Here is a 14,508-nt window from a genome sequence, read left to right as displayed (position 1 = left end):
AGACATGTTGATGAAGTATAAGAAACTTGGCTGCAATATGTCTCTAAAGATTCACTTCCTTCATTCCCATTTGGATTTCTTTCCTAGCAACTGTGGTATTGTTAGTGATGAACACGGCGAACGTTTTCATCAAGATATCGCAACAATGAAACAAAGATACCAGGGAAAATGGTCCACTACAATGCTGGCTGACTACTGCTGGACACTCCTCAGAGATGCTCCCGAACAGCTGTACAAGAGACAGGCGAAGAAATCTAAGATGTAGTCAATGACTTGATTTTTTATAGGTAGGCTATTACAGTTGACCTTTTACTATTGGAATGCATTTCGTTATGTAAACATTAATTTCTTGCAGATTACAAAAAAACTAGAGCCAATTTTGCAATTTGACTGTCATATTCGTGTTCAGCACATAAAAATTGATAAGAATTGACTAATTTTATTTCAGTAACATGACTTTTGTAAAAATTTGTTGTCCAGTGTTATTGACGTGCTGATGAATCTTTCCAGGATGGAATACCTTTGTAACTCAAATACTTGCACACACATCTATGCAAGATCATTAACAGACTACTCTTGCCATCTAATAAATGTTTCCGAAGCCAGCACCGAATGTAACCTCACTGGACATCATGGTGTTTCGTTAGATTATTTGACTTTTATTGTTATTTTATTAATTTTATTATTATCATTATTATTATTATTATTATTTATTATTATTATTATTATTATTATTATTATTATTATTATTATTATTAATGTATTCACACAATGTTTACTACTGACCAATAGAAACGTATTTCAGTGAATACAGAAGGTCAGTGCCAGAGGAGAACAGCTGTCTTGCTTTTGTACGAGGCGGTGGTTTACAGAGGCCACACTGTATTTTTGTTTTGATGAATAAGAAAAACACACCGAAGTCATTAGCATAAGTGTTAACAGTTCTCACACTGATTGCTTGGATCAGGTTTGATTTAAGAAGAACACATGACACTGCAGTGGCCGTTAATTTAGTAATGTGCATCAAGGTATACACGTGCATATTAACAAAACATATTCATTTTGTATTTCGTGCACATGTAACGTTAAAAGCGATAACGTAAAATTGTTTATATTTTAGAAATGTCTGTTTTCCACCTTAATCTACAATGAATAGATAGTCTTAGCAGGATAGCATTACAATTTATAATATGAATAATTCTGTGAAACCAAAAGTGGCACCGAATCTGATAGTCGCAGACTATGGAAACTTCTTTGGATTATATTATTATCATGCGTCCAGTTTCTCTGTTATAATACAAATACTACTACTATTAATAATAATGCACCGAAATTATAACTCAGTAAAGAATAATTAACACCTTGACCGTTACTAGCTGTAAATTATGTTTTTACTACTGACAATTCCAACTACCAATATAAATTACTGCAATTGGTTCTAAGATAATTCATAAGTTGTATCTAAGCAAAGCCAGTCCTAAGACATGTTTACGTTACAGCTCTTGACATATACTTTGAAATTCGTCAAACGAATAAATGATACATCTTAGTAAAATCAAATGGAACTTTCCTGCTTCTTGTTCAAAATGCACGACAAACGGTAACTTTTGCAATAGATTTTACTTACATGCGTATCCACTGTACCTCAGTCATCTAATGACACAGCCAATGTATCAGTTGCTCCATGGTTATATAAGGTGGCACGTTGTTACAAACTTACTCCTCTATAACAGTAAATATACTGCAATGCTGGAGCGCCACTGTTTTGTGTCACCATTCCGAGTAGGCTACGTGAACTTTAAAAACAAGCAAGCAAACAAACAAACAAAATAAATAACTGGGGTCAATAATACATTTGTATTTTACATCTTGAATAGGAATAAGAGAATACAAATAGCGTTAAAATGGTAAGACCTGTTGGATTAGACTGTTCTGAAAATAAAATCAAAATTACTGGATCATTCATAGTCATGTGCATTACGATCTCGTATGCAAAAACGACAACATTGAAAATCAAAATTGATAGATACCATACAAGATCAAGGCTATTATTTCACAAAACAAAAAGATCAATAGACTAGTCAGACTTTAGCGTGTTTCGAAATGTCGTTTGAAAATTACTGGACCAGCTAGTCTGGGATAGGTGGGTGGGTGGTGGTGTTTTTGTTAAATTACTATTTGCTAGATCAGTGGGACCTGGAGGTGTTTTGAAAATAGTAAACATTTTATAGATCAGTTCCACACGAGATTCGACAGTTTGGTTTTTGATGTGGTTAAAAATTTATAATTTGCATGCATTTAAATGGCTTTACTTAATACGACGAATACATTTGTAAACAATTGCAATTATGTAACTAGGAATAATCATTCTACACAATAAAAATTGACAAGAACTGAATGTTTTCACTGGTAGAAAAGAGGAGAAATAAACAGTATTACAGACCATTTGTAAGACGTTACACGATAGACATGTTGAGCAAAGGCTACAGAAACGAAAACTCATGAGGCTAGATGTAATTTAACCCAAGGTACAATTTTATTCCGCCAAACGTCATATTTATTTAAAGGAAAAGCAACTGCTTCTGTCAAATGGGTTTTATTTAATGCACAACATGTTGTAAATTCACTATCTACGTAAACTTTGGTTTGTGTCACCTGGCTATCTTTTCCGCACGCGGTGATATTGCCTTTGCAATGGCTGTAGCCATATTTTTTACAAGTTCTTCACCTGTGAAACCTGTAGCAGTCTGTAGTGTGACGTTTAGTTTATTCCGATTATGCGACAAGTGTACAAGCGCTTGAATGTGACAAGAAGGTTCTGTGCGGAAAAATATTTTGAATGTTATGCAATTTGATTTCATATTTAAAAGTACACGTTTTAGCAGTATTTTGGAGTATAGCGAGAAAATGTTTTCCTATCGAATCAGTTATGGTTTACTTGCCGTAGTGCTCAGGGGAATATTCACGTAGTGGGTTGCATAAATTGCCTTATACATGTCGCACGTATATATATATATTGCACTTTCTGCCACTTATATGTCAAGTGTTAACCCCAAATCAAGACATGTTGTCTTGTGTCTCCAAAAAATGAAGGTATCCATATTATTTATTTTATATTTTAAACCTAATTGACCCATATGGTTTCTGTTTTCAACAGTTCCAAAACATATTTAATTGCGTCGTCAAGTAAGCAGACCAATTTACAGCAAAAGAGTTGATGTAAAATATTAACGACACAAATATCTCCTTCATGGCGAATCTCATAGCCCAGGCTATCGATTTGAATGGGCGAAATTTATAGGTTGCACCATTAAACTTAATGTGGATGCGAGTAAACGATTAGCATATATTCCACAGCTCAGGTTGCGGTAGATGCTTTGATGGTGAACCATGCGGACAACACAGTTGAACTTCTCGAACTAGTGCGCAAAGTGTCTCTTGAATTAGTCCGATTGGCAAATGAACAGGGAAAGATGAACTCTCTCAAGGAAGAACTATTGACAACAAAAGAAGAGTTGCATCAGACACGGAATGAATTGCTGACTAGCAATGCAGAACTTTTAAAAATGCAGAACAAGTTAATATCATCGCAATCGGAGATACGAAGTCGTATTAAAGACCTCGAGGTTGCGGCTGAACATTCAAAAAGTAAAGGTAAGAAACTGATGACAACTAGTCGGATCATATGGTAAAGTGAAAACTCATACTTTTACTCAGAAAGAGTATGCCATAAGTCCCGGACAGCATTCACCTGATGAAGAGTACCCATGATATGAACTCTCTCTCTCTTTCTGTCTGTCTGTCTGTCTATCTGTCTCTCTCTCTCTCTCTCTCTCTCTCTCCGTGTTTGATATTATTCTTTATTATATGCTCATTTTTTCCCCCGTTAACATTACATTGTCAGAATCGTTCAATATTCCCCGATACTGAACGCGCGCGACAATACACATATAGCATTCACGTGATCAAAGGAACTACTTTCTATTATAAACAAACAATGACGCAGACGCCAGCACTTTTGATTTGTAAACAAATCATATACAGTCGCGTAAGAGGCTCTTTACGTTGTGGTTGTTTAAATTTGTTTCTGAATGAACTAAAACATGTTTCGTGGACTGCAAAAAAAAACCCCAGCTGTTTTGGCACATTCCGCGTTGATACAATGTTACGGATTTAGGCTAGCTACATTATATAAAAGTCGAAAGATTAGGTCCTTACAAATAACATACAAGTGACAAGGCATATACTGTCTTCTTTATCTGGTGATAAGAGTGTGATAAGAATGGCAACATAAAATATACTTACAGTTTTACATCCTGAATTTCCTCAAAATGTTTTTTCTTAATTCTGCAAATCCGAATTATATGAGCCATGTCATAGGTTTTCAATCTGGATTACACATTTCGAAATTGTGCTGTAATTTCGATGATAAGTGCAATTGCATCCTCCTTACTGTATTCAAAATGAAATAAACATTAAATTCCATAGCGTCTTTTTGAAAATTGCAGTTGAAAGACTTCATATTTTTCCCACGTTATGATTTCAAAAATTCAGTGACAGAAACAGAAACATATTTGCAGACGTAAACACGCTTCTCCCGCGCCACTTCAATCTGATGTATTTCATGTATAATTTGCACAGATGAATCCAGTCCAAAATCACAAACTTTCGTAGAATCGAAACAAAATACCAAAATATATTCATTCCAGATCAAATGGAAAAGTTGTTGCAATGCGCATTCATTCAAAATATGACAGCAAATTTCACTTTTAACTAGACACGCCATTTTCTTTCGAAAGTTATGTCGAGCGCGCGACTAAGTTCACATTTATCTGGGCGGAGTTATGTGCGCATTAATAATGATGTCATTGTGTAATGACAAATCTGCGCTTGTGTATTTAGTTTGGAATACGGCATTCATTCATTTCCGTTGTTTCTTGTAGTGTATTTTGTTTATATAATTAAACCTTAGGTAGAAAAAAAATGAGCATATAATAAAAAGGTTACTGCATTTATATGGGAAAATATGAACTCGCTTTGTCGGAAGGATATACTGCACTCACAAGTTCGTGCAGTATTGCATCCCAAATCTCGTTCACATTTCACCATACAAATGCAGTAACCCATAAATATTCCTCCCTTTGACTACCATTGAAAGAGTATTGATCAGTCTGAAACCGCTGTAGTGCTGTTCTGATCCAACACAAAGAACTAGGTTTTTGGGGTGCCGAAGAGGTGAGGGAAGAGGGTCAACCAAGAGTATATCGGCCGTATGGACCCTTCGATATTACTACTTGTCATGCTGTCATGCGCGGCAATTCTGATCGGTATGCGACTCAGAATGTAATAGATTATTTTTCTTCGGGAGTCCTGAGTGCTTCCTTAGTTGACACACCAATCGTGGCAGTAATTAAATTTGTAACCTATATATATATATATATATATATATATATATATATATATATATATATATATATATATATATATATATATATATATATATATATATATATATATATATATATATATATATATATATATAATGAATTCTCCAAATTATCCTCTTGTTTTCTTAGTATACACTCAGAAATAAATTTGGAAACTGTAACTACTTTAAGTAGCAGTTGCTTTATTTTAATTGTTATAATTTTCAGAGACCTTTCTATGACTCCCATTAAATGATCGAAGCTATGTATATGAACAACACAAATCTTATTAAATATTATATGACATGAAATATATCAAGTGTATCGCTTCCTCTTTGTAAGCTGACCACTACAATGGATGCTGCTAAATAATTCAGGTTTTTTCCCCTTAGTGCAAAGTGACGAATTTAATGTACATATATTCAGCTGGGGAATTTTTAAAGGCCTTTTATAATGTATCATCCTATATAAAGGTTTCAAATTCGTTTGGTATAGGAATGATAGTGATGCTAGTATTAAATCTATTAAATGTCCTCAGTAAACTCAAATTTACTATGAAAGTTCTATACGAATATATATATATATATATATATATATATATATATATATATATATATATATATATATATATATATATAGAGAGAGAGAGAGAGAGAGAGAGAGAGAGAGAGAGAGAGAGAGAGAGAGAGAGAGAGAATAAATTGGCTGGGGTATGCTGTCGTACATGCATCTGAAATGCGTTTTGTTTTTTTAAACTTTGAGCAAGTATTCGGAGTTACTTTTTGTTCCAGATCGAATGCGACGGTCGACATATGCAAGTGTTGGATTTACTGCACGGCTTACAAATGATCTAACATCAGGTCTCAATTCTCATCAAACTCTTGTCTTTGACAACGTTTATGTAAATGTAGGAAACGGATATGATGCAACAAGTGGAATATTTCATGCTCCGGTCGCAGGAATGTATGTTATCTTAGTGACGATTTCTTCTGTTGGGGGTTTTAGTAGGGTAGACATACAGGTAGTTCATAATGGGGTGCCCGTGTGTAATGCCGCGGCAACACACTTGTACTGGGGCGGATGTCCATGCAATGCAGTCGTTCATCTAAGAGTCGGAGATGCTGTCTGGGCACGGGAGCGTTTTCATCATCCTGAAGACCAAATACGGGGTGATTATTTTACCACGTTTTCAATGGGACTTATGCTCAAGGACGATGACGGAGGCTCTTCATCTTAAATTTGTTTGTAATATGCACATTGTAAACAGTTCATGATATATAATCGATACAAATATTTAAGTTTATTAATTTGCCATCTCATTCATATTCGTGCTCTTGTTTTGAAGGTGATGGAAGATCTACTAGCATTTCAAGACAATTGTTTTTGCTGATTGATGACAATTTAACCAAATTATATTTGCAGTGTTAATTTATGCTAACACTCTCAATTCCGTCGCTAGATATATTTGCATGTTTATTACTTCTCTAAGCAACTTTTAGATTTCGCTAAGATAAATAAGATGTTAAAAATTGCGTATTCACAGAAGTAGAACTATATCGTGGAAATTATCAAAATTGTTTTGTCCTATTTTCAAAGTTTTTATATTTCAATTTTGCGAATGCAGATTTACCCAATAGATGTAAGAGTCCTTTTATGATGATTTCAAAGAAATCACGGTTTTATGATTTCCGTTTATGTCATGGTATACTCTCCAGAAAACCATGAAACCTAAAGGTTTTTTAATCACATTACACCTTTTGAGTGAATAACAAACCCTTGTCTCAAAACGGTGATTTCAGAAATAAATAAAAATAATAAAATAATACGGTCCGAAACTCTTCAAATCTTTCATCAAATCTCGTTTATTAAACTGGTGAAGACCAGACACAAGTTGTTCACTTCATATTTATACCTGAATCCGAAGCATGTAACTATGTAATTATATTATCTAACTAATTGTCTAATTACATTCTTACTGTTGTAAAGAACTTGTATCTAATTCATATAACTTATCTATTCCGACAATCTAATCTATCGCATCCTAAATTTTCTTTAAATTATCCCGCATATTTCATTGCAATAATACATAAGGATGGTTCAGTAGAATTCAACCAATACGTTTATACCTATCCCTTGACATCCTTTCAACCTGTCTAGCATGCCACCGTTTCATCAGCGCAAGAATATAATGTGCTTCGTTGCAATTGCACGATATTTTTTCGTAATCATGGCAAGTGCAAACGAGACAGATTTCGATGAATCATGGAGAAAGGATGTCCCATTTGGTCTTTTTGAATTCCGGAAGCACCGACATACAATCATAAAAGTATATCCAAGAGCATTTCATATACATATATATAGGTGGCTGGATGATAACCACACTAAAACGATGCCAAGCCAAAGAAGACGACCGTTTGATACTCTCCATTTATCAAGACAGTTTGAAGTCATCCCTCTGGATCTAGTTTAGCAGCCCAGCAGAAATGGCACCTTCCAAAGTCATCGATAAGATTCAACACGTTCATTAATCCAACGACCAATTTCACATCACTAACGGCAAAGCTACACTTTACATGACCAACGTATCCCCTCCGATAAGGAGTGGACGTAAAATACTGCTATTGGTGGACGTCATTCGCATCACCCATCTCAGCATCGTTCAAATTAACAACACCCTAAACCAGATATGTTTAGGCCATGCCATTGACGTGGGTCGAACATATGCCGACACGAACGACACTGCAGAATGGAAATGCGCCTGGAAAAGCATTCGACAATCGGGCGGAGCCAAACAAAGATAAGAGTAAGAACTTTTAAAGCAATCTGGACTATCAAAAGATACGTACTGTGGCATTCCTGAAATGTATAAACTCTAAGAGGACTTGGCTCCATGCTACACGTTGAACGTTCACCCTCAAGTGGAGCGCGGGCCTCTGGTATTTCGAGGACCCGATATCCCAGACGGAAAATACAATATATCTTCACGAAGAACATTACGATGCCATTACCAGTATTACAGGAGTCCTCAGATATACTTATTATTGTGGGAAATGCAATGAATGATTTAGCCAAGGAATGCAGCACATTCATTGCGAACAGAGATATCAAGGTTGATTAACCTTTAAAGCCTTCCTTCACGCACCAACAACGCCAGATCGCACGTCTGTCGAGGAAAGAAAATATGTCATATTTGTTACCCACTTTTGGGCTTGGAATGTGAATGCTAGATTCCAAAATACAAATCGAGACTGGGGTAATGAAAAGAAGAAATGGAATTTCATCTTTTTTACTTCGATTGCATGCAAGATAATGTTAACCGCATTCCTAATTTATGCGTGTCTCATATAGAAAGAGACGCTGACGCCCCTCCAGAGCTCATAAACACTTTGCGAGAAAGACGAAGAAAAGAATAACAGCCAGAGAATTAAACGTCTTTGATCACTAAAGAAGAATAATGTACCGAGACTGTCGCGAATGTGGTTACGTTGGCAAATCGAACAATCGATTTTATCTCACGGGTGTGAGAGTGGAAACTGACATCTTTAAATTTCTGGGATTCTTTTTCGTAACCATCATGTTTTACAACGTCAACTTGAGAGCGAGTATCTTCTTGCAAATACATTGCCATTATTTGAATATTAATATCCAAGATAGCACTCGATGAACCTAAGCTATCTGTGGAGAACCATGAAGTTTGTCAGATTTTTCATGGCAAGAGTTTTCAAGGACTTACCTTGATCTAAGAAGGCAAAATAGTATATAGGTGGTAAACCAGAATATCCATCTTACAATTGCTAGTAGATATCGTTATAATCCAGTATAACTGTTTCTTCAAATTACCTTCAATTGTCTTTCAAATTTATATGAACATGTTGTATCTCGGGTCTAGTACTGGAGGTAGTTTACTAACGGTCTCGCGTCAAGACTTATACGGGTCATTACACTTTTATTATTACTGGTATTGCAGAGAGAAAGAGAAGGGTCTCGTGTCCATCGTTGTTTGTCATTTCCATCACAGTGACGATGACATAAGGTGCACTTTCAAAACAGAAAAAAAAACCGTGATGACGTTACAATGCATCAACGACGCTTTTAAAGCAAAATGGAAAAATCTTTAAATACCAATCATATTACAGCAATATTTAGTTTAGATTTGTAGAAACATTACAATTAGTTTCAATTGATTTTACAATAAAAACTTTGTTAGTTTGTTCTAAATATAGATCCATGCCAAGGTATTTTAATTTCTCCTTCAGTGTATTTCAGTTACCCTTACTGTCGGTTGTTGAATTCAGCGGATGAAACGGAGCACAAATAATTATTTAAATGGTTGTCCTTATATTAACGTTAATAGAGTTTTTGAATGAAGCTGAATTTAAATCAGTATTTATAAATTTAAAAAAGTGATAATCTGTGAGTGTTGTCTGGTACTTTAGGTTATTCAATAATTGTCTATGGCATGGCCGACTCCTAAGCTCGTCGACCACACATCGAAACAACCTTTGATCTTCTGTCAAATCTAAAATTAAGAAACATCAATGAGGCATGGTCCACAACTTTAAAACGTCAATCAGACTTCTCAGAAGCAACACAATTTTCATTACGGTTTTGCAACATTAAGTTACATTTTCTTAAATAAAAACAGACTTATGATCTTTGCACATTATCAAGCACCTTGTTCAAATTTGAAATTTACATATCACATTTTATTCAACCCTTTCAAATATGGTAGTCAGTGGACAAGCAAGTAGATATTTATTATACTGAGTATAAATTTGTTAACTTTTAAGAGGACTTGTTTAAAATGATTGGTGAGAACAACGAAAAGGCAAACATGTAGCATAATTATCATCTTTGCTAAATAAAAACATGAATATTATCGTTTCCTTCAAATCGCATTGTCTTCAATTTTTGTTCTTAAGCACCTTTAAGAAACCAAGTGTATCACCTAATAAGAACGTTTTCCCGGCCTGGCTACAACTCAACCGCGCAGGCGTCAAAGATTATATCACGCACAATAAGCTTTATAATAACAATGTCATCAGACAAGGTCTTGTATTAGCAAGGATAAATTATGTATGTTCTAATTTTTCTCGACCAATTTCAAAGATATTTTTACAGGGAAAAAGCATCTTGTTCAAACAGTTACGGCTCGCTTTATTCTAATTTCTTCGTTTTGTTTTTAAATTACGGAATGCAAATAGTGGAAGTTCTTCTATGAAAACCCTTGAAAATGACAATTTCTTTTATAATGACGCGAGTCAAACAGCTTGTTAATATTCCCGAAGCAGCAAATATAGAACAAAATGTTATTTCATTGTACAGTCAGGGCCTTGTTCAACTGTCCGTTCATGAGGTATAGTCCTCGATGCTATCGCATTGTGTGATTAAATTTTCAGCTTCTGGTGGAAATCACTCCAAATTTTCTCTCGCGGATAATCAATTACTAACTAAAGATTGAATAGTTCGTGTCCAGAATTTTCAATAAACAATTGTAGGATAATTAAAAAAAATAGTTTTGCAATATAAGTATGAGATTTTGATCTTCCCCATGATGTTTAAAAGGTGTACGTGTGTCAGTGCCTCTTCAATGCCATTTCTGTTCGTATCATAAGTAAACAGTTATGCAATATTAGACCAATAAACTCTTATTTCGTTCTATTTATTTCAACACCTATACTAATTCTGCTTGAAGTACTGGTATGTACGAAGTTTATTTGAAATAACTTCAATGTTAAGATATTAAGATAGTTATCTCAGGAAGCGGAAATGTTTATGGACAGATAGACAGATCACAGACAGACAGACAGACGGTCATATCGATAGGATGAAGAATGGTAGCAAAGCCAGGTTCACGAGTCTTTATCATATGGATGGTTGGTTAATAGCTGTAAGGTAACATCCTCGAGACAAGAAAATTGCAGCTATTTCTATAAAAATCTAATCTTCTTTCATTACTGCAATGGAGCAAAAAACAAAAACCGCCAGCCGAAAACAGTCTGATTTGCTGGTAATATCATTCGTTTGTTTTATTCTTTCAAAATGCTTAATTTTGTTAACGCTAGAATGTTGCATATATACGCATAAAATTGAAACCGATCACATTATTACACATTCCGCTCCTGACTTCGAATTTTGATTGTAGTTTTTAAATCGGGCAACACGTCATAGATTGTTTTACTATTCGAATCAACGACACTACCACACCTTCAGTGCTTTGTCTCTCTCTCTCTCTCTCTCTCTCTTACAGGCACACGCACAATATCAACGTACCCATGTCTTTCAGCACAATGATAAATAATTTAATGCGGTTATATTATAGTTTCATGACAGTATTTATTAACCAGTAGATTATGATGTTAAAACTAATTACATCTTAATATAATCAACATGCAAACAACGATATGAAACCAGTATTAATATTACAACGATATCAAACCAGTATTAATATTACAACGATATCAAACCAGTATTAATATTACAACGATATCAAACCAGTATTAATATTATAACGATATCAAACCAGTATTAATATTATAAAACCTTGTAATCTCGAAATTCATGGTGTATCCATTTGTTCCCATTCACCAGTACATATCTGATTTAGTTGATTTCAAACTGAGCAAAGAATAGGATAAATAAAGACGGGTGTTATTGGTAGCACCCAGTTTCCTCTGATGGAACATGGAGAGGCAGATCGAAGGTTTTAGATTTGACAGTCAGGTGAAAATCCCCATAAGCTGTACGAAATATTTGAAAGGACAGAATATTGTTGACTTTTCAGTTGTAACCTGCCAACGTAAGAAGTCAAACAGAGAATGAAATGTCAAAATTATCATCTTAATTGGCACGAGGATAAGCTAGCAACTATCTTCGTGTTCGGCTAATCTTTGTTATATAACATACACGTATCTGCTCTACCACCTACCTTAATATCCTTCTGTCTAGTCAGGATCAATTGAGATACTAGATTGCATATTCACATAAGCAGAAAGTAAGCCACTCCCTCACTTGCTGCGTGTATCATCGTGTGTATATATATATATATATATATATATATATATATATATATATATATATATATATATATATATAAGACTTAGATATATACAGAATAGATAAATAATGTGCCTGTGTGGAAACTGGAATTACAGATACGATAAGAATATGTACAGAACAAAATTATCATTTTTATTGATCAATTTGAAAGTATTTCTTCTGTATAATTCGCAGTTAAACAGAAAAGGACATCTACACTACAAAATCACCATCGGCCATCCATTTAAACCACTGTTGCATCGAGAAGAGTACTGTAAGGAATACAGAGCCTTAATACACACGACTATTCATGACTATACAGGCACAGAGTTGTCAAAAGATTTTGTTTTGTGAAATTTTAAATATGCAAACAGGAATCTTTTTTGTAATAAATACAGTATCTCGTTCTTCAGTTACAACTCGAACATATTCAACCTTTGAATGAGATTTATTGTGTACTCTTTCATTGATTTAAACATCTCCAAAGTCGTACATTTGTGATAATATTTTCACAATTGAACATGACTGCTTTCCCCAAATGTAGATAATCCGCTGCCAAAGTTATTTTAAAAATTATTTTTCTACAACAACGTTTATTATTATTTTTAATAATTGTTGTACACCTAATAACATCGATCCATTTTTTCAGATACACAATCCCAACCTATGGTGAATCTTCCCAATTTTACTTTTCCATGGTATGTGTAAATATTTTGCCGGTATTTGTCCACCTTCTTTCTTTTCCGGGATGTATTCATACTCGACACATTCACAATGCTGGTATGAATGGTCCTCCAAAATTTATCTACCGATAGAACAATTAAAACAAGATAAAGGGATATGCTGCTGAGGGGAAACATGCATAGTGTAAAATTGACATATTCAGCCTTTACAAGGTATTGATTCAGATTCGCTTTGTGTGATCCATAGTTTCATAATAAAGACTTTGGTCAGAAACGTTCCAATCGGATGACAATTAGGTCTATTTGGAATGAGGTGAGCTAGTCAAGTAATGGTCACTGGAGACAACGATAAATCTTACCAAGCCCCCCAGCTTCATCAACTCCAGGAGATAGGCTGCAGTTGCACATATAATTACGAGAATCCTCGCAGAGAATCAATAGTAAATGAAACTACTTTCCATTTATAATAGACGTAGGTGTAGTTTCAGTGATGATAAACATGTTCTCGATGGAAGCAAGGATACTACAATCAGCTACACAGTACATCCTCCCTGTATTGAACAGTCATCTATGTAGGTACTAGTAAGGCATAACTGACCCTCAAGATAGTTGACCGACGAGTCTCAAAGACCAGAACATATGGCTATGGCAAAGGTATGCAGTCATAAACTGTAATTATCATGATGATACGATTAGCTTCATATTAGACTTCCCATGAAATTTGAGTCACCAGTATCTATAGATTTCTTTTTTAAACTAAATGCAAACCAGCAACAAAATATGGACAAGGTCTTAATTTTGGGGTCAACAGTTTAGAAAAATGGTTATTGTAGAATCACTTTTGTTCTTAACGTTTCTTGTGAGGCATGCTGACTTTAACCGTTGAACTGTTGACACCCACCCCCAGTCCTCTTCTGTACTGTAAGTGCAAGCCCTGCACAATTTCAGTCACTTTTCGTGGACTAGGGCTAAAGTTATTACGCAGAAAGAACCATTATCTTTTTCGTACTGTCTCAGTGGCCTCGACCTTCATTCGAGTGACACTAAAGTCGCCAGGTTTCTTCCTTATCTCTAAAACAAGTCATCTGCAACGTTTGATCCATGTATGTGATGCATAACTAAAGTTATTGTGCGGAAACTATTTTTCATCTTTCAGGCACAGTGAGCTTGACCTTTAGCATTTTGACCCCACAGTCAATAGACGTATCACTATCCCCACGTGCAACCAATCCTCATTATCTGGAGCTAGTCTATGATGTTCAACTAACGATGAGCCGACACCATTTTCCTTCTTTCCGTACAGGTGACTTTACGCTTTGAGTGTTGCATCCTCACAAAGGTCAGGCTTCTTGTCTTCATTG

The 14,508-nt window shown here is 34.9% G+C and overlaps 1 protein-coding gene across 2 annotated transcripts in view; it reads left to right on the top strand.

The window, feature by feature from the left end:
* LOC149778694 (uncharacterized) overlaps positions 1–6,890 on the top strand; it is a 33,344-nt gene extending 26,454 nt beyond the window's left edge. For both annotated transcript variants that reach the window (XM_089938519.1, XM_089938518.1), the window contains 2 exons: positions 3,358–3,654; positions 6,218–6,890. In XM_089938519.1, the coding sequence (XP_089794645.1) occupies positions 3,358–3,654; positions 6,218–6,663 (743 nt within the window). In that variant the 3' untranslated portion in view covers positions 6,664–6,890. The remainder of the gene's footprint in view (positions 1–3,357; positions 3,655–6,217) is intronic.
* The last annotated feature ends 7,618 nt before the right edge of the window (positions 6,891–14,508 follow it).

Source organism: Sinohyriopsis cumingii, chromosome 17 (genome assembly GCF_028554795.1).
Source record: "Sinohyriopsis cumingii isolate HCF-2022 chromosome 17, ASM2855479v2, whole genome shotgun sequence".
Classification (NCBI taxonomy): domain Eukaryota; kingdom Metazoa; phylum Mollusca; class Bivalvia; order Unionida; family Unionidae; genus Sinohyriopsis; species Sinohyriopsis cumingii.
Note: the sequence above shows the minus strand (reverse complement) of the source record. Positions and strands in the feature narration are given on the sequence as shown.